The 25,712-nt window shown below is 38.3% G+C and overlaps 1 protein-coding gene across 6 annotated transcripts in view; it reads left to right on the forward strand.

Moving 5' to 3' along the window:
• Nucleotides 1-24,512, forward strand: part of IKZF1 (IKAROS family zinc finger 1) — an 83,096-nt gene extending 58,584 nt beyond the window's left edge. For 3 of the 6 annotated variants that reach the window (XM_063304237.1, XM_063304240.1, XM_063304235.1), the window contains 5 exons: nucleotides 1,850-2,104; nucleotides 12,994-13,161; nucleotides 14,073-14,198; nucleotides 17,770-17,904; nucleotides 21,860-24,512. In XM_063304237.1, coding sequence (XP_063160307.1) covers nucleotides 1,850-2,104; nucleotides 12,994-13,161; nucleotides 14,073-14,198; nucleotides 17,770-17,904; nucleotides 21,860-22,566 — 1,391 coding nt within the window. In that variant the 3' untranslated portion in view covers nucleotides 22,567-24,512. The remainder of the gene's footprint in view (nucleotides 1-1,849; nucleotides 2,105-12,993; nucleotides 13,162-14,072; nucleotides 14,199-17,769; nucleotides 17,905-21,859) is intronic. The other 3 variants (XM_063304236.1, XM_063304238.1, XM_063304239.1) reach the window with 3 other exon arrangements.
• The last annotated feature ends 1,200 nt before the right edge of the window (nucleotides 24,513-25,712 follow it).

Genomic DNA, 25,712 nt, shown 5'->3' on the forward strand with positions numbered 1-25,712 from the left:
ATTTGCTTAATGACTGCAGCAGAACTGATGTTGTAAGTCTGGTGCAGTCACATGGTGTTTCACTTAACAACTGCATCGCTTAGCAATGGAGTTGCTGGTCCCATTGCAGCTGGTAAGTGAGGACTACTTGTATTATAGAAGGAATAAAATCCAAGCTGCATGAACAGCATACTTATGTACTAGTGGGAATGACATGTGTATATCCTCTCCAGTATTAAAGATCTCTGGAATATTTGGAATGGGTGATACCTTTGTACATAAATAAATAAAAAGAAACCTCTTTATATACAAAAAGATGGCATGTCAGAAATACAGTTTGTAACTTTATTTCTTCTTGATGTATATTTTTCTGTCTTCAGAATTGTTCTGCTTTTCTAATAGGAAAGAGGGTTTCCACTTATGTCTGCACTTAGTTTCTTACAATTATTTTACAAAAAAAGAGAGAAAGGGATAGAATTGGAGTGAGCAATCTGCAGTCTGTGGATTACATGTGCTAGTTTTCTGTCCCCAGACTACCCCCATATTACAGTGTCTAAATTCAAAAATTTTAGTGGCCCATTTTTTAGCAAATTGCTAAACTGAGGGTAAAGCAAAAAAGTTCAACCCTATAACTATCTCAGAAGGAAAAAAATATCTGGGCCCTATTTCCTGATGATCTTTCCACATCTCTCCCTGTGGCCTTAGTGGCCAAATTGTTTCTTTTTTAAAAAGTGTGCCACCCAAGCCAAACATCAACACCCACCTGCTAGGTCAAAAACAGAAAAACAGCTTTTCTTTTCTGCTTTCGTTCCATTTCCTAGATCTATGACTTTCAACTTTTTCCTTTATGTGGAGTTCCACATAAGTCAGGGCAGCACTGCAGTAGGTGCTGGTGCCAGCGCTATGGCAAACAAGGAGTATGTGGAACTGGGAATGGCAGAATCTCAGAAGACGTCATGTCTCCTACCTGAAATCTGGCCAGATTTTGAACAAGAATAGCCTCATCATTCTGGAATTGGCAATCTCCCAAAATGATGGCCATTATTTAAAGAGCACACATCTGTCATTTGTGTTTTGGCACCTGCACCAGGGACTGCCTAAAATACCCAGGGCACAGGTGGGAACCACCACTTTAGAGTTAAAATACAAGTCAGACCTTTCTGTCTGACCTGTGCCTTTGGGCACACCTCACTGAGTATATCCCATTGCCTCCTTAGCCATCCACGGAGTCTCTGCTAGGTTGCTTTTAAGGTTTACCACAGCCTTGGCAGGCCAATCTATGGCAAATGAGCTATGGAAGGGCTTGATGGGCTGGCCTTGTTTATCCAGGCACATGTCAATCAGTCTTTTATTACAGTCAATGACTAGGATGTCACTTAGGACAGCATAATACAATTACCAGATGAAATAAAACGAAGTATTATCAAATAAAATTTGGTAAAAATAAAATAATAATACAATAAACAGCCATGTCTAAATGAACAATGCAATTGATGGCGACAAATGTTACAGTTAATAAAACAAAATTAGGTCACATTCTCCAATCACATGTACCAACATGGCCATATATTAAACAGTTATTGTGGCTGCCAGATACTTCGATAATCCCACTGGTTTGCACATTATATTGATATGGGACTTGGTTATGATATGAAACTTAGAAGTATACATGTAAACACTTTAATATTGTATATGTATTTTAAATAAGTCCATTCCACCCAAGTAAGTACATCAGTAATTTGTCACTTAATTATACTGTTTAGTGTATTATTGAGAAATGCTTTCCTTTGTGCTGTTTCTTTCCCACAATGCTTTTGATTGTTTTTTTAAAAAAAAACACTGAGTGGCATCCCTCTATTGTTTCTTTCAGCCAGTAATATTAAAGTAGAGGCACAGAGTGATGAAGAGAATGGGCGTGCCTGTGAAATGAATGGGGAAGAATGTGCAGAGGATTTACGAATGCTTGATGCCTCTGGAGACAAAATGAATGGCTCACACAGTGGCAGCAAAGCCATGTCAGGAGTTGGAGGCATTCGACTCCCTAACGGAAAGCTAAAGTGTGATGTCTGTGGGATAATTTGCATCGGTCCCAATGTTCTTATGGTTCACAAGAGAAGCCACACTGGTAAGGTCTAGCAGAGTTTTTTTTTTTTCCCTTTAGCTACTAGAAAGGCTGCCACATCAGGAGGAAGAGATGCATTCATGTGAGCCTTGTGGGCATGTAATCTTTTGTATGATATATAGAACTTCATCATATTTATAGCTACTGCTTCTCACACAAAAGAAGGCTTCCTCCAAAAATCAAAACAAGTTGATTCTGTAAACTAATAAAACTGGGGATGGGTAACCTTTGGGCCACTGCGTACATTTAGAATTTTAAGAACCTGACATAAATGCTTTCATAAAATGGGGGGGGAGGCTTATTCACAAAAGTGTCAGTTTATCATGAAACAAATTGGTATGATTGCACTAGATGGGTGGGCACACTTTCAAACAAAACAGCTTCAGTTTTATTTTTTGAGGATGTCTCTCTATTCAGTTGAGACAGAGTCATTCTAGAAACTAAAGATAATAACTGGCAATTAGCTTTGCAACAATTCAACTTTCTTTTAAATTGAAAGCATCTAAAGAAAACACACAAGAACAAAAGCCAGGCATGGCATGGAAACAGATGACTGCCAAGGAAGGTACCTGTTGGTACCTTCCAGCATCAGCTTGCCTATTCCTATCCTGCTATAAGGAAAAGCTGAACAGCTTTCACATGAAGTTTGGTTTCTTGATTTGGAGCTGCACAAATGCACACTACCACATCATAAAATGGAGAGTTAAATATCATAAGGTACATGTGGGGAAGATAATTTATTTATTTATTTATTTATTTTTCAAATTTCTATCACCGCCCATCTCCCCCCAAAAAAGGTTGTGAGAAAGCCTTTCTATCCACATTGAAATCATTCCAAATATTCTCTGACTGCATATATATTATGACACAGAACAGATAGTTTAAATAAACTTCCAGGTCTCTGTGAGTAAAAGATACTTGATTTTATTTATTCTACTAGCAACTATTCAAAGTGATCTAAACAGAGTATAAAAAATTATTTCATTCTCTGGCTTTTCTTTCACTTTTCAACATATAAGTACCATAAAATTAAATGAAATCAATTTTTCTTTATTGGGGCAAAATTTGCTTTTAATGTTTCCATGTACTTCTGTATAAAACAATTACTTTTTACGTTATTTCCAAAATTACTGTACTCTGGGTTGGCAGTGAACTTTATACAAGTTATTCATAGCATATTTTACAATAGAAGGTTTGAAGTGGTGGTACAGTTAGTTGATATACATTCTAATCCTATGTGTGCTTATTCCAAGATAAGTTACATTATGTTTGATAAGACTTACTTGTCAGGAAAGTGTTACAAGATTCTGCTCACAACATATTAATCAGGCAGTTAAAATGTTTATTGATTCCAAGAAGCAATGCCATTAATTTCAATTTTGTCTTAATTGTATACACATTCTTATGCATGAAATTATTTGTATGTACATGCATGTTTTTGCAACGATCATCATTTTAACAGTTTAGGATTTCTTTACCTTCTGAGTGCACTTGGAAAAAGAAATATGAAGATGACATAGCTACCTCCAGATGCAGGTTCAGGGTTTATTAGAAGAATAAGAGGTAGAGCTGAATATTATCCACCACTTTAATCCAGACCCCTTGATGATTTCTCCCATTGACTTCATGTACAAGATAAAGCCCCAAGATATCTCCAATGTTGCCATTGAATAAGGTGTTATAGGAACCCTTCAATATCACTTGTTGGGTGAGATTCTCTAGAAAGTATTAGAATCACTCAAGTACTGTGCTGCCCAGCTCTATCCTGAAACCCAGCTCTATCCTGAAACCCCATTACTTAATGTACCATACCATACTACACCATACTGTACCATACCAAGAATATCAATATCATACTATAGCTGATAGTGTCAAAAGCCATGAAGAGGCTAAGGAGAATTTTAGGTTAAATTTCTCATGCATTTCTTTTGTAAATCAATCCATAGAATAATCAGTCTTGTCCCCAATCAGGCCAGAAATTAGATTAAAATAATATCAGTTACAAAATTGAGAAACTACCTTCTTTTCCATTGATTCAACAACAGTATATTAGAAACAGAATAATAATTACCCAGAATTGAAGGATCCAAATTGATTTTTTGAAAACAAAGGCTTAAATATAGTGGGAATAAAATTTTCTGAACAGAAGTGTTAATCACCTCTGAGGTTCAGGTGGTAATTTCAATCTTCCAGACAGATTCTGAATATCAGGAAAGACGTGGATCCAAGGAATGGGTGGTAGATCTTAAACAGACAAGGAGTTTGCTCGTACTGTTAGGTTGTGTAAACTGAGCCCTATCTTATCTTTCATGGAATGTCAAATTGGCCACAGCAAGCCTTGGAGAGAGATCTCCTGATGTTACAGACATCTGGCTTTATGGTGCTCAAACAAGTTCATCTGGCTAACTCTGTCCCAATGCAGTTGTAGCACAGAAGAAAGTAGGATTTCCTCATTGCCATCATCAACACAAATGCATCCCTAAGTTAACTTTTCCACTCGAGTTTGATCATATTTATCACAATTCTTGCTACCCATGCTCTAATTGTTGACCCAGCTGTTTTATAATCCTCGGCTCCTTGAAATATTAACACAAATATTTTTCTACTATTAGATTAAGGATGCTTTAGAGTAATTGAAGCTGCAGTGCGTGTCATCTCACCATTTCAATAGCCTTCTTCCCTTCAGACTTTGTCCCAGCTAACAGACTTTTACAATCCAAGAACCAGATAAATTAACAGTAGGAATAAACTTATTTTAGAGGAATTGTTTGTTCTTACAGAACTGTAATAACTTTTCTCACCTAATCCTCTAATTATTAGACTTAGAAAAATACAGTGAGTGAAAGAAAACTTGAAGTGAGCTGCCTCCCCTGACTCCTCACAGGTTTAGTCCATCCCCAGGCATCCATTAGCCACTCCTGTTAGTGATTCTTCAAGGGAAAATGGCTGATATAGCCTTCTCTCTAGAAGTATCTTTCTCATTTGTTCTAACAAAACAGAAAGGTTCTTCCTCCCATCTTTATCTGCAGCAGCCCCCCCCCAATAAAATCTTCTGTACCCTCATGTTTGATCATTGTCAGCAGCTGAATGCGTTCACAGATAGGATGCAAAGCTTTTGAGTCTCTGCTCAGGTTATAGCTGTTGCCTTTCACCTCACACTTTTTATTACATAATGTGATGTTATAACATCCTCAGTCACAAATTGTAGCAAGTCACTCTTTGTTATTACAAGCTTCATTTTGAAAAAGTAAAATAAAGAGGGACGCTCTGAAAATAAATGCATTAACAAAATGCAGAAAGATTAAATAAAGCAGTGAAAGAGATCAGGTTATAAATTAGTTAAGCAGAAGCAATTATTAAATAAGTTCATTGTGCAAGTTGAAGACTTGGAGAATAAACTCTGGAGGAATAACTTCGTATTTTTCAGACTGTCTGAAGGAACAATAACAGTAACATAATTCTTTTATTAGATTTTTAGGCAGAAGTAGCTAGACATGATTCAGTATTCATGCTGAAATCCACCCCAGTAATTATCCTAGAAACATTCTTAGAAAATAATTTCACAATTAAAGTAAGCAACAATAGCATACTATATGGAGGAAGACAAATTTGACCACTAAGCTATTGTCAGAATTGCTACCTGAAACTTGAAGAAAATACAGATTGTTAAAAGGAATATTCTTAACTGAAAAATCAATTATACAAGATCATCCTTAAACTGACTTTTTAATGGAAGTGAAACAATATATACTTTATTCAAGAGGAAAGGTAGGAAAATAGTGTGAGAAAAAAATGGTTAAGTAGGTATAATCTAAATTATTGGGCTAATGGTTATTTTGAATAAATATGTCCACTGTGCAGTATAAGGTGCTCAGTTTCTGTGAATCTTTGCACCCTGACTGTACCAATGTTGGCTTTTTAGAATAAACGTTCTTAGATAAATTCTTAGCATGTGTTGGGAAGTTACCTTCCCTCTCACACACATACCTGAATGCCATATTCAACCTGACTAATTTTTCTGTCTGTGTTAGCTTGCTGTAAAGAGGGTTCACATGAACTATTACAGGTTGTTGTCACCCCTGGGATGGAGAGGTATTCTGCATACAGAAATCAGCACCAAGGTTCTGTCAGCCTTCCCAGGCGGACCAGACAGGAAACACGACCAGATGAGCTAATACTGCTTTATTGTAAGGCTACATTAACAGAACCTTGCAAGCCTGAAGGTACAAATCTCCCACCCTCTCTTTTACAGTCTGAGAAGTTAGGAAGGGTCCCTTCTGAGTCTCTTTTTCTGCCTGTTGTGTAGTTGCAGTTTATTTCCTTTCTTATCTGATTGTTCCCTAGGTATCATCTCCTCCCCCCCACCCCATCTCCCAAGGTCTTTCCCACATACTATTACAGGCTCTTATACATGAGGAAAAATCCTGAGCCAGTCAGGCTTTCAGCCCATGTGAAGAGTCCTGCATATGTACATGACTAAGCACATGCATCCCTTCCTTTTAGATGCCATGTATGCAGTTCTTAGCTTGTGTTGTGGCATTTGCATCAGTGTATCATTGTCAGCAGGCAAAGTGCCATCCTCCCCTAATTTGGTCATGAATTGTAAGGATTGTGTGAAACCTGCTGTAGTTTCTGTAATGAAGAACCAATGATTAGGATTTGCTTCTGGTACAATAAATTCTTACTATTGTTGTTTGTAATAGTAGGGTTTGGTGATAAACACATACAAACATGAATATTGATACAGGCCGCAATGGAGCTCTGAATTTAAAAGGAGGAGGGGACCAGGCATAGATCTTAAATATAAGAATATATTCACTAGATTGCAACAAAGCCATTCCTGTCCTGAAGCAAAGCAAAGGTATATCCCCTGAATGACTTACAGCATCTTAGAACATCACCCAGCTATCCTTGAAGTAATAATAATAATTATAAAAATCTGTTATTTTGGCACAACAATGGTTGGGTGATTCTGGAAGATACTACAAATTGCAAGTGGGGACATGACCTGAGACAGCAGTCTTATGGGAGAGATTTTGTATACTATTATCAGTTAAATGGTTTTAACAATGGTACTCTGGATTCTTCATCCCTGCCTCCAAAACACTTTGCACCTAGGAGAGTATTTTTCAGATTTTCAACCCTCAAGGAATTATACCACATCAGTTTGTCTATGAGGAACTATTGAACTTCTGCCACACAGAGCCATGTGTGTTGCAGAGAAATCTGGGGAATGTTCTAAAGTGAGTCCCTTTATAGGACTGTTGGGCCTGGCTGTTACTCCTCAGGAAAGTATAGACCCAAAATTTCCAGCTGTTCCTGACTGTTGGATTCTCCCTGCATGCTTCATGTCTTTAAGACTGCAGCCGTAAAAACCTTTGCATCATTTGCAAGTTACAGACAGAAACAGTTAATTCTGACTTTTGATCATCATTCCACCTTACCTCTACTTTGCTGGGTGATTTGAATATTCTCAATTCCACCAACAATCCTCTATCCCAAGTGTCATGTTTCTATACCACATCGTTTTCTGATCCCCAAATTAGATAAATATCATTGTTGTCTCTAGGTTTTCATTTTTGGCTCTAGGATTTAGTCTATGGAATATTTACTTACCTGCTTATTTTCTCCTTCGGGACCTAATTTGTACTGAGAGGGAATGCAAGAACAAGTAGAGACTGCTGGTGTGTCCTCTATGGTCACTGTTGTGTGTTTGAAAAGGCCAGTAAATTAACATTGAATTGTAAACCACCCAGAGTTGCTTGTGAGATGGGCGGTGCAGAAATGTGAGAAATAAATAAATAAAGGAGGAATTTTAACCTTGTAGGCAGTGGGTCCTGACAAAGAGGTTTGATGTTGCTGATTCCTGATACTATCCTTTAATGTGCTGGCAAAGCTACAGTAAGTAGCTGTGCATGCTCGGGCATGGGGAGATAGCTGGGAGTAGCCACAGTGTAGCAGATAAGCACTCCCTCATATTATGAAGCATCTGTTTTGAAGGCTTTGTATAGGCCTAGTCATAAGAAAGCAATAATAAAACTTCTCTCCAATCTTACCTTTTCAGTAGCACTGTGAAAATTGGAAGTGGAAATAGTGGATGCAATATTGGGAACATTTCAGTATATATCAGACAAAAGTATGAGGTTTGGAAACCTTGAGCCATATTTTCTGCATCTCCGGAATATTCCATAAACTGTGTGGGAGCATAAACATAGTAAAACAGGTGCTACTTTCATGGTCCCACTTGATCCAAAACACCTCTAAAGATCAAATCCATAGCACTGCATAACCCTAGGGGTTTTTTGTTGCCTTCAAGTCAGTGTTGACTCCTGACAATTGTCTGGACTAATCCCTGCAGTTCTTTTGGCAAGGTTTTTGGAAGTGGTTTGCTACTGCCTCTTTCCTAGGGTTAGGAGAGAGTGACTGGCCCAAGGGCACCCGGATGGCTTCATGCCTAAGGCGGGCCTGGAACTCACGGTCTCCCAGTTTCTAGCCTGGTGCCTTAACCACTAGACCAAATTGGCATAGCTCTAGTAGTATGTAATGAATGACTGATAGGAGTTAAAAGGTGTAATTCCAATCCCCAAATACTTCTGCCAGGTGTGGATATTCAAAACAACACTTTGTATCTTCCATTTAAAAAAAAGTCCTATATTTAACTGGGATTGTCTGAATTTTTTGCTCATTTCAGAACAAAGTTCTCCCCATAAGTGCCTGACATGTTAGAATACTGACACTTTTCTGCAGTTGATTGAAATCATAGCACATGAAAGAGCCATTTTCTAGAGTGTTTGTAAATGGCAAGTAACCTGCTTTAAATTAAAATTGTTAACCCAAGTTTGTTTAGGCCTAACTGCTGTATAACTTTGGAAAGATTAAACTAGATACTGCTGGAGGGAATCAGACATTATTTGTATGTTTCTTTATTCTAACAGTTCTAGGGAGTATCATAACTATAAAATGATTACTACCATATTTGATTTAATATTCCCAGATATACTGATTTTAAATTCCACATTTTTCACCATTGTTCCCTTAATTGCACCATTATTTTTAACTGTAGTAGCAAATGGTCAATAGATGACATCTAAGTTGGAAAAATATTCTTAAAATGGCAGTGGCAAATCATTTCCATACCATGCCAAGAGAGCTGCATGAATTTGCCCACAAAAGTCACCAAGAGTTGAGCTAACCTGGAAGCTGACTTTCCAGATATAGATAGATAGATAGATAGATAGATAGATAGATAGATAGACAGACAGACAGACAGACAGACAGACAGACAGACAGACAGACAGACAGAGACACACACACACACACAGATACAGATACAGATACAGATACAGAGGTATAGGTATAGGTATAGATATAGATATAGATATAGATATATAGATATAGATAGATCTGCAATGTAGTATTTAAAACAGAAGGCAAAGGTTTTTTCCACATCAGGAAACAATAATTTTTGTTCCTAAATTCCTCATTCTTAAAAAGCTTATAGCACATTTTAAATTTACTCCACAGCTAAGTCTTTTGCTATGTCTTCTAAAAGTGAAATATCTACAGTACAAAAACTGAATTCTATGTAGATATTGCTTAATTGCAATTTTAGGATTAATTTGCCAACTATTTTTCTCTGGATGCTGTTGCAAGTTTTTAGTACTTTGCTTCTGTCTGTTTTTTCCTATGCAACATGTGTTTTTATTCTTTCGCAATGTGCATCCTTAGTTAAAGGAAGATTCTTTTTTCAATATTCTACTTATATTTCTCATTTACTTTTTTCAAAGCTATCTTTAAAATAATTTTCACATACAGGCACATTAAAACACACTGTTTCAGTTGCACAGAGAATTATCTTCAAGTTGGTATCTGCCCAAACCATAGGAACTAGGCCTGACAATGCAGATGGTAATCGTTCTTTCCTCAAATTTTACTGCTGTTTCCAATTTCCTGATTAGGGAAGCTGATTTTTCTTAGAACCCCACCCCCCATTCTTCCTCTTTGCCTTTAGTTTCTGACAGACACGTGCAAGTTTATTAGGTGAAGCTCTTCGTGGAGTGAATATAAGTAATAAGGAAATCTTGCCTACTTTTTGCAGTATGTAGTAGTCACATAATTCATTCATTCCTAGGAATCCAGATGATTTTCCCATCCTGCAACAGAACCATGGCAGGTATTTCTGACAAAATGTCCATCTTCACCACGCCTTCCCAATCAGCATGGAATATTCCAAATCCCTTCTAAGCATGTCATTTTCATAGTATATCCCATGTTCTTTGCAGTAAGAGGGGCAATCTTTACACATTTCCCCATTTATCTGCATCCATATTGAACTGTACAGTACACAAATTAAATGGGCTTTTTTTCCCTTAGATTTCTCCAGATTCATTAGAGAGTAGGGAGAATAATTTTAAAAGAATGGGCTGCCTTTCATGGAGACTAAAGTATGTGTAATCCCTGCCAAATAGACCTACATCTAATGCAGATTTCCCCCAAATGTTACTTTGTTAAAAGATGTCACCTCGTTACCAACCCCAGTGCCTTTAGTCAGTCTTGACTCCTGATGACCACATGGACAAGTCTATGCAGTTTTCTTTGGCAACATTTTTCAGAAGTGATTTCCATTGTTTTTTCAAAGGCTGAAAGTGAGTGATTGGCCCAAAATCACCCAGCTCACTTCATGCCCAAGGCAGAGCTAGAACTCTGTCTCCTTATTTCTAGCCTAGTATCTTTAATCACTGAACCAATCTGCTTCTGTACCCTAAAGGCATAAGAACTGAGCAAAAAAATTGTGATGCCTGGCTTTTCATTCCTTTGTTCCTTTCCAGAGAATTATGGAAACAAATGTCAGGCATGATTCTACATTATTGACACTTGTTTTCATTCATAAAGATTGTGGAACTGAGAGTTGTAGCCAAATGCCATCAATTACCTTTTAGAGATTTTGAGCTATGGACTAAATTCTGAAGTACGGTTTGTCACTGAAGGCTACAACATTGCCTTGATAGCCGAGAAACTAGTGAACATGTGTTTTCTAAAAGAAGCATTTTGGCCATTGAACCTCACTGGTCTTTAAGAAAAGATTACCTTAGCTACAGGAATGGAGAGGAATTTATGACTTGCTAAACTTTAACATACTGTTCAATAGGATAATAAGATTATAAATAGGACAATAAAGAGGTAGCAAAAAGATTAATCTACCAGTTCAATATTTTAAATCCAAATTTCCCTTTGGAATAATTCTTCATTTTGGAAAAAAAATATGCATTTGTTGGTTATATCTAACATATTTAGAAATGTACTTGTTTATTAAGATGAACATATCTAGAAATAGCTAATAATTTCTCAGAAAAATAATGTTTTGAAATAATTAGGAAGGATTAAAGGAATGACCCTTCTTTGGATACATTCAGATGCAAATTGATTGCCTCACTGGATCTCTACCCTTTGTAGACAGGATCTAGCATTTACATAAAAAGGGCATATCCCAGCCTTTCATGGGCACTGTAATACTGGACAGGCATAATGATTGCTGGAGAAGAGAAGGTGGGTTAGATCATTATGGGGCAGTGGCACCTCACTAACTTCCTCTGCTACATAATTGTTGACATACTATGATGTTACACACAGGACGTGGGAGAAAAGAAGGGAAGCATAGTTTAATGTACAGTTGATCAGGTTTGTCTGATAAAACGTAGCGAGGACAAACTTAAACTGGTCAAGAGGGAAACTGAAGTTTACCTTTGTTGAAGCTATTTTAGTTCTGGCATGTTAGTGAAGTAAGGAATACAGGAGAATCATTACAGATAAGCAACAATGCTTGACAGTGTTTTCTGGCTTCCTTTAGTATTTAACAAGGCATCTATCTTGAATTATTATTAATATGTAAATATGACCAAACTGTAATTAGACTATTAGTTTGATAAGAAGCAGGGGATTAATCATTTAAAAAGCTGAAAGTTGATTAGCAATGATAGTAAAACCTGGTCTAACCAAAACAGCCTATTCTTTTCAAAAGGTATTTTTAACAATAAAATAATCCCATCTATAAATCCTAGAACATGAAGCAGACATTAATTACTCTGGACTGTTTTTTCAAAACAAAACAAAACCACCACATAGTACACCTCTGATAACAACATGTCGGCAAACAGAGTTAGGAGTTCTGTGTGGAAGATGCTGTTTCATTTGCTCTATCTTAACTTCTCTTTTTAGCCCACCCCACCCCACCCCACCCCACCCCAGCCTTCCACTCACCCACCTACCCCCACACTTTTCTGTCTCTTTCCTGATTTGGCTGCTTAGGGACAGCCAGGTAATGGAGAAGAAATTGAAAGGGAAAATACAGGGAAAATGTAAATGAAAAGAAGTTATTATAACTGTTATAATGAAGTGCCTTTCATTTAAATATAAGAATGTAACGCTGAAATGAACTTGTGATCCTGAAATGCATTTTTAATGAGTTTCCTTTTTATTTTGCTGCTTCAGTGGCATATTTTAAAGACCCTTTGAAAAAAGCCACATTAAAAAACCCCACCAAATGCCACAACATGCAAAATTGGATATTGGTTTATTCCAAAACTGCTGATCAGGAAGAGTGGCTCTTCAACACAAAATGTTGCAGTCACTTTATTTAAATGAGTTTGAATTTGCATTGTGATGTGCCATTCTGATTTAGAAAAAAAAATTAGATTTTCAGATCAAATTGACCCAGCCAGTGAAGCATTAAGGAACTGGCAGGTTTAGTCTGAAAGGCTCATGTTATATCAAACCTGCAGCTGGTGGAAGTCATAGAGCGCCAGTTGGAAAACAACTTCCTCACTGAAATCCTCCTCCTATTACCTTGTAAGAGTTTTGTTCTCACATATTTTTCCCTCTCATTCTCCCTGTAGGCGAACGCCCCTTCCAGTGTAATCAGTGTGGGGCATCCTTTACTCAAAAGGGCAACCTTCTCCGCCACATAAAGTTACACTCCGGTGAAAAGCCCTTCAAGTGCCACTTGTGTAACTATGCTTGCCGTCGTAGAGATGCTCTTACGGGCCATCTGAGGACCCATTCCGGTAGGTGTCCATGTTAGAAAATACTAGAAAAGTTTTGCTTGCTGCTTGGCCAAACCAAATTATGCCTACAAATGATTTGAGGTGAATGCTCTTTTGCTTCAGGTTTTTTCTAACCTTGACTGAAACCAAGGGCCTACTAGCCGTTTGGTTAGTTTGCATTTCAATTAGACTTTCAGTTAGACTTACACAGCATATTTCCTATCAGTCTATAGGCAGCCCGGCGCCCACATAAATGTTTCTCATGACCTTTTGCCTGTTTGTAAGATCAGGAGAAATTTGCAGGCTTACTATACGGCCAACAGTTCTTCTGCCATACATGATCCCAACCAAAGATACATAGTTGGAGGTAGCATGGGTTTATTTGATAACTAGAAACCAGCCTAGACAAATCTGTATTCCAGGATAGAAGCAATATCTGACAAGCAGCTAGAATTTCTTCACCATTAGATATAAACACTTTAATATTACCTGCATAGAATGTGGGCTTGAGCCTTTGTATTTACACAGTTTCCAAGTCAAAACTTCATGACTATAGTTTTTCTTGTAGAAGAGATGCAAAAGGACTTTTTAAAATGATTTTAAAAATCAGGCAAGTTTTGCTCATTATCAGATTTATTTGTATTGAACTCAAACCTTCAAGCCAGAGTTGAGCAAATTCTAATTTGGCAAAATTACTAACCATCTTATTAGTGGCCCTTTTTCCCTAGATATTTTGAATTGATAGGCCTGTTGTCATTACAACTTGAATGACTGAATTACATGCCCCAAGAATTGCAGTAAAAATTGTCCTTTGCATGCTTCTGGGTGGCTGTTGAGTCTGGCTGTTTGTACATGCTTGATGCAGTTATTATAGGACTATGTTATCCCAGTTCTCTTTTGGTTTCTACAATAAATTCCATTTCCCCCTGCAGTTGGCAAACCTCACAAATGTGGATATTGTGGTCGGAGTTATAAGCAGCGAAGCTCTTTGGAAGAACATAAGGAGCGCTGCCACAACTATTTACAAACCATGAATCTTTCAGGTGGCCTCTATCCGGGTAAGAGTACAAAGCAGAAAGGCAAGATTAGCTTCACAGTAAGATGCCATTATAAGGCCCAACTCTATGAGCAGTCAACTGCTGTCTTGGAGGACCAACATTTTTAGGATCATCAGAAAGCAGAGCTGCAAAAAGCACTGAGAAATTCAGGGCAGGGAGGAACTGACTGAATTCCCAAAGGCAGAGGGATTGAATGAGGGAAATTACCATTGGCCTTCTTGTCTGGTGACTATTGCTCAGTTGAGGGTGGAGCAAGTGATCCCTTCTCTGTTGTTCTTTGACTTGCCTTTGAATAGCTGCTCTCCTGCTGCCCACACCCTCTTTCCCTTGCTTACTTTCAAATAGCTACACCTTGGAGAATTATATAGGTGTACTTACCATCACAGCAACAAGAAGCTACAGTATGTCTTCTGTCTGCTTGCAGGTCCAATAGTATGATCTTTCCTGGCTTTGTCAATCAGCAACCATCCTTCTCTCATTTCCCCCACTGGCTCCAATACTGAGAGTTAATACTACCCTAGTTTTTCCAATATCAGATTCTTGAAATGAAAAATGAAGCAGGAATATTTGGGAAAGCTCCAAACATGAGATACAATTCTTTTATCTTCCAAGAAAACAGTTTCTTTGAGATGGGGAGAGATAAATTTTAGCAGGAATATTGTTTCTCCTATTCCTGTTTCAGCATCTTTGTTAATCAACCATTTCAGTGACTGCATGTCGATACACACACAAACACAGAGAGACAAATTAATACAGCTATTCCATATGAAGGGAATGGGACAATTCATGCTTATTCCATCTTTGCTGAGTGCACAGTAAAATACGGACATGCGTTAATAATGTGCACAGAGAAAGAGATAGATTCATACCACTGTCTCTTAAAGTTGAGATAATTGTGGGCTATGGTCACTTCAGATTGCATGTTAATTGCATGTCTGAATGGGTGAGATATGAATGATTAGACTCTAGGTTACATACAACTCTTCTGATATGCCCTTTTTAAAAGCACACGTTCATTTTGCACTGGAACAGTTTAAAGCCAAAATGCCCCACAAAGCTATTGCACACAATTTTTCTGAAGCATACTTTAGATCACTGGAAACACAATTCCTAATGTTGCTATCAAATGCTATGCGGTATGTAATGTCCTTTCAAGAAAAGATACAAATGGTGTTGAGTTCCTGTAATAGATACCGTGTTTCTGATATACCTACCACAGTGTATGGTGAGATGGAATTAAAACCCCTTTGATCTTGTCAATGCATTTTAATTATTTGTTTACTGATCATTACATTTCTATGCTGGCAAATCATATGATTTACGGTGGACTGCAGAAAAAACATCACGAAATGCACAAGAAACCAAATAATAAAAAGTATATAACAATCCATAAAGCAGAAATATCTCAATGAAAATAATATTCCCAACTGCATCAACTACTTCAGTTGTCAGCACCATAAAAATGGGTAGTCCTGCAAAATAGCTCAGTGTTCACTGTGCTGCAGAATAATGTCAAAGCCTGTGCTGACTGAGCTTTTGAGTAGGCTGTTCCATAAAGTGGGGGGCACCAGGCCCCCATCAGTCTAGGAATAAATGACCAACTCAGTTGGAATATGATGGTTCCACGTGGAGAAGGAGGTCGTGAAGATACCTTCTACAGCTTATCAAATGACAGAAGTGAAAGGTTACCTTAGGCCTCATATGCAGATGCTGCATTTAATGTTCTTTGGGCAATACTTGTGTAGCTGTCACATTTTCAGAGAATCTAAAGCGAATGTCTGCCAAAAAAAATGCTGGAAAGCAGCTGGGATGCTGCTGACAGTTCATGTTGTATGACCTCTTTTGTTTTTGCTGAGTAAGTGGGGAACATAAGAATATAACAAACTGCAGGCACAAACTGCGTTTACTCTTTGCTTCTAGGTTATAGTGAGCAACTAGGAGAATTTGTGTTAAACTATTTGTTTCAAAAATAATATACACAGTGGAGTATATTGTGACCAATCAACATATGACAAAGAAATGTGCAGGTATTTTTGCTCACCATACTTATTAATCAGGCTAGATGATATATAAAACAGTATAGCAACAGAAATAAAACAAACCAAATTAGGCTAGATATTTTCACACAAGCTCTGTAGTTCTGACTTGGTTAGTATAGATGATTGGAAATCATTTGTACAGATCCAGTAATATACTAATGTGCTTGTGCAAAGCGTCTGAAAATAATCTGGAATCAGTTCACAAAAGCCTCACCTTTAAAAAGCTCAGTGGGATGAATAATGATTCAGGACAATGCTTCAATAGATAGCCAGTGACTTAGAACCAAGTAGGAATAGAAAAAGGGAGGGCGTGTTGGGATGATGCTGGTTGGATTGTGCAAAACCATTCTTTTGCACAAGAACAACAGATTGCAACACAGAGGCAGGAAATGTGGGTAGTGACGAGTAGATATACTGTATAATAGTAAATGAATACTACCAGGTAACCATAGTAAGGCAAAAAGGTTTGTGTACACTCCAGCAAATATGCCCTTTGTGAATGTACTCTTGACAGACAAATGGTTTGCACTAAAGTAATGGAAGAGTGAAGTTCAGAATCTGTTTCTCTTCTGGAATAGCCCTATAGACATGCTGTTTTTTTGCTGCTTACAATGAAACAGAAACTTGAAGGATCAGAAACTGTTATGGGGTAGAGAAACAGAATTCCCTCCCACAATGAAAGAGGGAAGTAGAAAATGATTAAAGATCATTGCTTCACTTAATTTGTGTTGGGTCTTCAAATTAATCTTCATTTCGAACTCAAACCAGGAGTCTCATAAGCAGCCTATAGAGTAACTCTAGAGATTATTCTACAGCTTCCTTGTCTCTTAGGAACATAGCTAGGCAAATCTTTTCCATAGCAAAAAGAGGTGGTCTTCCTGACTAGGCTCTGCACTAGAATTCAATGAAATCTTCTCCACTTCCCTAGCTGTATCCTATACAGTATTGCCTCTTGGACAGAGAGAAAACAGCCTATCTCACTTGACTGTTAGTTAGGACTTGTTACTCCTCGCTGGAGCCCAAAGAGAGAAGAAACAGGGAGTCATCGCAGGGCACTTCCTTCCTCCTCCCTTGTGCTTTGTGGCTATTTTTTGTGTGTTGGTTTTTAATAGCAGCTGCACCCACTCGCAGAGTCATTGGTTACCACTGTCACAAGCCATGCTGTGCTTTTGTTGTTGTTGATGATGATTTGTTCTGCAGAGAAGGGCCTTGCTTTAAAAAGTAAGTGGGACAAATAAATGGATGAAACCAGGAGGAAAAAGTAAATTGAAGTTGAGCTGAAGCTTAATTCAAATTAAATTAGGAACCATTCATATGATTATGTCCACCCATTTAATACATTTCATCTTCTCTAGCATTGAAAATGACAGTGGAGACAATGGATTCTAGAGGCATTAGCTACCAGATGCCCCAAGCTGCTTTTCTTCTTGCCAGTTCCCAGACCTAGAGCCTGACTGCCAACAGAGTTTAAGCAAAATTTGGAAATCCGCATGCCTGAAACATCTGGTCTCCTTTAATGCTTTCTTTTCCAGTCATGAAAGAGGAAACCAACCAGAGCGACCTGGCCGAAGACCTGTGTAAGGCAGGGTCAGAGCGCTCCCTTATGCTGGACAGACTAGCAAGTAACGTCGCCAAACGTAAGAGTTCTCTGCCTCAGAAATTTGTTGGTAAGAATTAAATGTTGCTCCCTCTTTTTGCTGGTTGGATTCTTCAGTTTTATTTGGGTTTCTCTCTAACAATAGAAAGAGCAAAATAATTAACCAAGAAATGTAGTTTCCAAGTTGCTCTTAGCTGTGGTCAAGTAAAAAATATGGCATGATTTTGGGTCAATTCAACAGCACTGCCATAGTTGAAGGTGTCCAGAAAGTGCCTCTGATTTTGCCTGGAGGAGAACCAGACAGAGTGAACAGGGAAATAGTTGTACATTGTGTAAGATGTGTAAGATGGGCAAACTGCACCTGCCCTTGGAGGGACCTCTGGGATGCAGAATCTCAAGGTCCTGGACATTCTACATCCTTAGCAATTTACCTAGTCTGGGATGGAATCAATTATTTGCCTAGACTGGACCTAATAGCTCTTTTCAAATAGAACAACTCCCACTATTCCTGCTTTGGCAACGGGCACCGACTGAAGTTAATCCAGCACCTTGAAGAGCCAGGGATTCACCATCCATAAAGTCGCACTTCTGAGAAATTTGTAGTGTTCTGCCCCTCTGAGCATAATAGAGCAACTGAATGACAAATAAGACCTTCTGACTTAGGCAAAAACATTTTTCTGATTTAGCAGTTTTCTCCTATCTCCCCTATAACTCCCCCCTTTTTATTTTAATGAAAGTCCAGCATGGTCCCTCATTTAAAGTAACCCTACTGGTCCAGCGCTACTTCTGATTGATTCAACATTATCAAATCTCAGCTAAAAAAAGAGATAAATAATTAGTGATGAATAAGAAGGAGGAGAAGAAGAAGGGATGATGAGAGAAATATATGATGTTTTGAGAAAATTCAGTTTTTGCAGCTGGACCTACTGATTATACAATATGTGAAGTTTATCAACATAAATGTGTCAATTTTTATAATGTTGCTTTGAAATGGAATGAACAACACCTGGGTTACAGTGTGTTTCATATATATATATAAGATAAATAAGTGTATGTGCAGATTTTTTACTAACATTTTGAAAAGTATTCACCCAATTCACTGTACCCAGCTTCCTATCAGTGTTCCTGAAACATCATGAAAACCATGCAAAATTCATGAAATCCCATCAATATAATGTTGAGCATTTCAATAGTAATTCAAATGCACAAAAATGATCTCACAAAAGCCTTAGTCTTGCAGAGCTTAATTGCATGCTACAAGCAAAGAAGAAGAAAAAAGCCAAGGGATAATAGCATTTACTCATTTCTGAAGAGAATGATATTGCCGGAGAAGCTGCATGGGCCTGGAGTTTGGGAGATGTGGCATGTTCCCTATTGCTGCCCAGAGACTTTTGTAACGAAGGCAGCCTTGGTAGAGCCTCCTCAGATGATCTTAAATTGTGGATAAAGAATTGCAGACTTTCCTGTAGGTTCAGAAACATTCTCTAGAATAAAGTGCCATGGTTTTCTCCAGAAGAATACAAATTCTGTAAATATGGAAAGAATAGGGATTTTCCATAGCTTTGAGAAGAGCTCTTTTGGTCAAGGATTTGTCCTGGTGTGGAAATAGGGGAAGATTCCGTTTTCATGCTCTCACTTCCTCACCCACATAGTAAGAAATCTTACCAGCTATGAGGACTTAGAAGAGTAGCGTTTCCTGTCAGTTATTCAGAGTATGGCGTAAGAAGATAACAATAATGACAGCAAGAAGTTTAGTAACACCCAGATGTAAGCCCTAAAACGATGAGGGCTTTATCAAAATTAAATCAAGGTACCCAGATTTCTTTCCTTTAGCAGCCACAATTCTGCTTTGGTCACAAGAGAAAATCTCTTTTCCGTTGAGTGATATTCTCATTCTCTCCCTCCCTCCCTCCCTCCCTCCCTCTCTCTCTCTCTCTCTGTTGTATTTTGGATCATGCTAAAAAAGTAGTGTTTGATTTCTAGAAAAAGGAATTTCTAGTATCAAACACACTTAATGTGGAGGTATTCTTAGGAATTCCTTGTAGGGGACGCGGTGGCGCTGCGGGTTAAACCGCTGAGCTGTCGATCAGAAGGTCGGCGGTTCGAAACTGCGCGGCGGGGTGAGCTCCCGTTGCTCGTCCCAGCTCCTGCACACCAAGCAGTTCGAAAACATGCAAATGTGAGTAGATCAATAGGTACCGCTTCAGCGGGAAGGTAACGGCATTCCGTGAGTCATGCTGGCCACATGACCCGGAAGTGTCCTATGGACAACGCCGGCTCCAAAGCTTTGAAACGGAGATGAGCACCGCCCCCTAGAGTCGGACACGACTGGACTTTACGTCAAGGGAAACCTTTACCTTTACCTTATTCTTAGGAATTAGTGATTTACAAAGTCTGATCTTCTGCACTGAATAGACAATTGGACGTGATGGTAAACAATCTTGGATGCCCAAGATTGGATGCCCTGCTTTTTAAAATTAAAAGCAACTGGAGGGGAATTTAATGCTTTTCCCCAAGCCACTGTCACAGTCTAGTGAACCTCCTTCCTCCCCTACAAAAAGCTGCTTTTTGACCCATACAGGAATACAAGTATGTTTCCAATTCTGTGGAAAGCAGCTTTAGGAGATGACGATTTTCAGCAGAGGCTGGCAAGAGAGGCACTTCCTCTGTCACTTCTCTGCTCATCTGACTGCCACTTCCCACCATATGTATTTACCTTCTCTCACACAAATCTGATACCTTGGGAGGGGAAATAGAATGTGTAGAATCATGGCAGGAAAGCACTGAATAGCAGAAGTGGCATGCATTGTGTACTTTGTCCCCTCTATTATGATGTCCTTATTGCCTTGTCCAGGAAATTTTCTTTGTAGAAAATCCAGAGATCTGTGAGAAAAATAGAGGGTGATCTCCTTCCTGCTTCTACTTTGAGCTTTCCCAATTGAGGGCTGCATGCTGGTGTCACCAGTGGGAAACAGACCTTGCTCAGCTCAGCTCTCCTTCTCTGAACAAGACCAGCAGATTACGTCAGGCTGTGTCACAAAGGGGCCATGTTTGGGAGTTCCCTCTCCCAGCCCAGAACTCTATCAGAGAAGCTCCCTTTCCTCATAGGACAGGCATATATAACTTCTGACAGCTCACCAGGTACGGCGTGCCTGTCAAGGCCCACACGCCAAAGGCTCAGCCAGATAAGAGGGGATTAAGGGTTGCAAAGGCACCTACATTGTTCTCCCCAAATTTCAAAAAAGAAGGGAGGGAAGGCAAACAGACTTCACCCACTTGGGGGCAATTCTGAGGACTACCAAAACAGAGGCAGGCAGGCAGCTCTGCACTACATTTTGCCCCCTCCCCAGGTCATAGAAGAGGCTGACAAATAAAAACTCCTTTGTTAAGTGGAAAAAAAAGTCTTAATGAGCAACTGTCAAGCTCATTCTGAAAGACAGAGAGAGAGAGAGAGATCCATGAAAATTTCACACAATTTATGCCAAATTTAGCTTTCAGAATCAGTAGAATTAATCTGGCTCAGTTCACTTCACGATAGCTGTAGTAAATATCACTATCAATGTAAAGGATTGAATACACTCAAAACTCAATAATATTTGAATGTTAAAGTAGCAGTGAGATTCTAGGAAATTAGAATAAAAATTTAAACAATCAAAATGGCAATTTAGCTGCATTAAAATAAGTTTTATGTCTTTTGTTCTATGAATATTAAGCATTTAAATGTTTAAACTGTTTTTGACCCAGAGTGGTCTTCAAATGATGACTGATATTACTCAAACAGGATAATGGTCACAAACATGTCAGAAAATTCGGAAGTTCAAATGAATTCCAAACAGATATTCTGCTAAAATGTATTAGAAATATTTCTTTTCAGGATCTTTTCAGAATTCATGCCTTCTCAACCTAGTATCTTCATGTGCAGGTTATTATTTTCTCAGTGCCATTATCAGTTCTTATTGGCCAGTGCTGGGGTCTTGAAGAATATTTCAATCCCAATCCTAACTTTGATCTATTTTGGATTGCAGGTGAGAAGTGTGTATCTGATATTCCCTACGATACAACCACCAATTACGAGAAGGAGAACGATATGATGCAAACCCATGTGATCGACCAGGCTATTAATAATGCCATCAGCTATCTAGGGGCAGAATCTCTGCGCCCTCTGGTGCAGACACCCCCTGGTGGCTCTGAAGTAGTGCCTGTCATCAGTTCAATGTATCAGCTTCACAAACCCCTTGGAGACAACCATGCTCGAGCTAATCATGCAGCTCAGGACAGTGCAGTGGAAAACTTGCTACTGCTTTCTAAAACCAAGTCCATCTCTTCAGAAAGGGACCCTTCACCCAGCAACAGCTGCCAAGACTCCACTGATACTGAGAGCAATAATGAAGAACGCAGTGGTTTAATATACCTAACAAATCACATAGCGCCTCATGCACGGAATGGCCTCTCCATAAAAGAAGAACACAGGCAGTACGACGTCCTGAGAGGAAGCAATGACAACTCCCAAGATGCTTTCAAAGTAATCAATGGCAGTGGAGAGCAAGTAAAAGTCTACAGATGTGAACACTGTAGAGTTCTGTTTCTAGATCATGTAATGTATACCATCCACATGGGCTGTCATGGGTTCCGTGATCCTTTTGAGTGTAATATGTGTGGCTATCACAGCCAGGACAGGTATGAGTTCTCTTCTCACATAACTCGAGGGGAACACCGCTTCCACATGAATTAAAACTTTTGCTGTATATAGTATTTGCTCATACAACGGGAGCTACATGAACAGCAGCCACAAAAGAAAAAGAAAAACACAATGAACAGGACAGCATTCAATAAAATATATATCAGAAAGCTGGGCTGCCAGAAATGAACTCTTCTTGTAGCATGCACACATGATTCAATTTTATATTGGTAATAGTGGTTTTTTGCAAACATAGGTAATCAAAAATGTTAGTGTAGTAAACAAAAACTTTTTAGTTAAGTGGAAGAACCTTTTTCCTGCTAGCAATAGCTTCTTGCAAAATCCCACTCCCTCCCTCTCCTCCCATTAAAGGCAGTTAATTGTGCACACTCATCTCTGAATTTGACTGAAAACTAGAAAGACAAAATTAGCATGTTTTTATGCTGATGTTTTGAAAATATACTTTTTACACCATAAAACTTTTCGAAATGATTTGTAATGATTTGGTATATTCACTAAATCAATAATCTATACTTAGAACATGTTTTGTTTTTCTACCAAACCCTTGTCTCAACAGAAAAATCTATTTTTTTCTAACTGATAAGACGTGAATGCCCTGATCACATGATTCAGTTAATGGCAGCTGAGTATGGCCAGAAGAATTTAAAGTTGTGTTGCTCTGAAAATAAAGCAGCAAAGCTGCTATTATGTTCATTATAGATACCATTTTCATGAGTTACTCAAAGAAAAATCCACTTCCACCAATTAATTTGTGGGAACATAAAGTTCTTTGCCCAAATCTAGATCTTTCAAGTAAAAATATCTCAAGGGCCAATGACTTAGTTCTAGTAAAACTGTAAACTGATCTTAAACTGATTCAGTGTAAATCAACTGCAAAGTCTGACTAGAGAAATACAAAAGAGCCTATTGCAAAGGTTGGAACCATTATAGATGTACTGTGGTATTTCTATCTACTTTTGCCTTATGGCAGTGCAGTGTTCTGTTTCTCATGCAACTGAGTTTATAAAGCAACTTGGGATCCTGGGAAGGGGCAGGGCAGTGCTGTTTAACAATGTTTTCTTTTTCTTAAAAGCACATGACCATCACTTGTGCAATTTTTAGGAATAGTAGAAATAAATTCCATTTTCACTTATGAATGTTGATGCTGTTAGCTTTTAGTTCTACTGGTTGTGGATCATAAGATGATAAATAACACATGGCAAACTACATATACGCAGTGTAGCCTAGTTTCATTTGGTTCAGTTGCATAAGGCTGTTTCATACATGCCTGAAGTTTTTATGTAAAACATGCCCAACTGGGATGACGCCTTTTTTATAGATCAGTTTGGCACATTATTGATAAACGGCCCATCTTATTGCTGATTGTAAAATTGATGATGAAGTCCCCACCAGTACACTTGTTTAATGTTTTTGTTTGTTTTAATGATGCATCTATTAGAAAGCAGGGAAAACTACAAAGTTGAGGTTATTTGGGGGAGGTATTCTTTTGAAAAACTCAGTTAAATCATATCTGCAAACCTCATGCTGTGTTCAGTTTGCACTCAAAAGTGCATCTTTTGTTTTTATAATAGTTTTGCTTCTGTACTTCAACCTGAAGAATCTGTGTGCATCAACATAGTAACAATGAAAGGTTGTTCACACATTATATAAATCAGGTTTGTCCCAGAGTATATGCTGAATAGGGAGTCACAACCACTCCAGGTACATTAATAGGTGAACTTACTTTACCAAACAACATTTGTCATTCTTATACTTCACACATTTTTAGCAGACATTTTAAAACAATGACGTATACGCCTAAAAATCTGAATGTGCAAAAGCTACCTGTATTACCTCCCCTTTATTGGCCTCTTCTGTACCTGGCTTTTAAATTTGTGATTTCTAGAATTGGTTTTTCACTGCCATGGCTTCACACTTGAAGCACAAGCTGCCCAATACATGCACACAATGGTTTTTCTCATATGTGTGGATTGATTGCAGTACTCCTGAACACAGATTGATTCCTTTCCAGAGAGGAAGCCAATCTGTGTCCACATTCTTGGAATGTGAGGGTTGGCTCCATTCACTGAACAAAATGGTCAACTTGTAGGTGAACATCAGAGTGATGATGGTTCTCTAAACTAGGGAATCTTAAGCAGTCTGGTGTAGTTTTTAATGCCGGTAAGATAGCCATATGACATGAGTACATTTAAAAATGATATACTTCATTTTTAGGTATCACCTAATGCATTGTCCGAGTTTATGGTGCTTCTTGTTCTAGTTTTTTCTCTTTATCATGTAATGGAATACATGGCTATTGAAAGCAAATATGTTTGGGGGGGATAATATTAGTAACCTACACTGTATTGACAAGGCCCATGGTCGGAGTTGTCACTTTTGCCTCTCCCCTGATCCAAATGAGTCTTGTGTTGTTTGAAAACAAATAGACAGACTTTTATTTTTATGTCTAAGTTTTGATAAATTGATACTAATTTAAGTTTCTTATGATAGAATGCCTCACTTCTGTAAACAGCAACTGATAAATGCTTTTCAGAATTTACATTTCAGCTTTATTTTGGCACTGCCTTTTATACCTGTATTTCACACATTTTTGCTGTGGTTTTATACTGTAGTCTCAGTTACCTTTTCTGACCAATGTATTTAAAACACAATGAAGTGAATTTCATAAAAACAAAAACAGACTGTAAGTAACCTTTTATCTGAAGGGACAGATGGATCATTTTGTAACTCAGAATCTTTGGAACATGTCTTCTAGGGAATAGCATGATGACCAGTTTTCAGGTTCTGGCTGAGCGTGTATACATGTAATTGTGTTGAGGGGAGAAAGAGTGAGCCCAAGAGGGAGAGAGCAAAAAAGAAAAAAAATTACACAAGGATACACAAACTACCCAAGCAAATGCTACCCGAGTGTCTTTGTAAACCTGAGTGAAAAGGGGAGCAATTCTAAATGACTTGTCTACATGAGGCATGAGGAATCTGCGATTTTTCAAATGCTGCTGAACGACTTCCCAGCAGTCCCTTAGCCAGCATGGCCAGTGATGAAAGACACTGGGAACTACAGGCCCACAAGAATTTCATTTCCATCTCCAGACTTCTTCATTATGGGCATCTCAATTTTGAATGTTCATATCTGATGCTGGAGCTTTGGTTCAGGTTAAGGATTCAGCTGATTTCTCATC

The sequence above is a fragment of the Candoia aspera genome, chromosome 4 (assembly GCF_035149785.1).
Source record: "Candoia aspera isolate rCanAsp1 chromosome 4, rCanAsp1.hap2, whole genome shotgun sequence".
Classification (NCBI taxonomy): Eukaryota; Metazoa; Chordata; class Lepidosauria; order Squamata; family Boidae; genus Candoia; species Candoia aspera.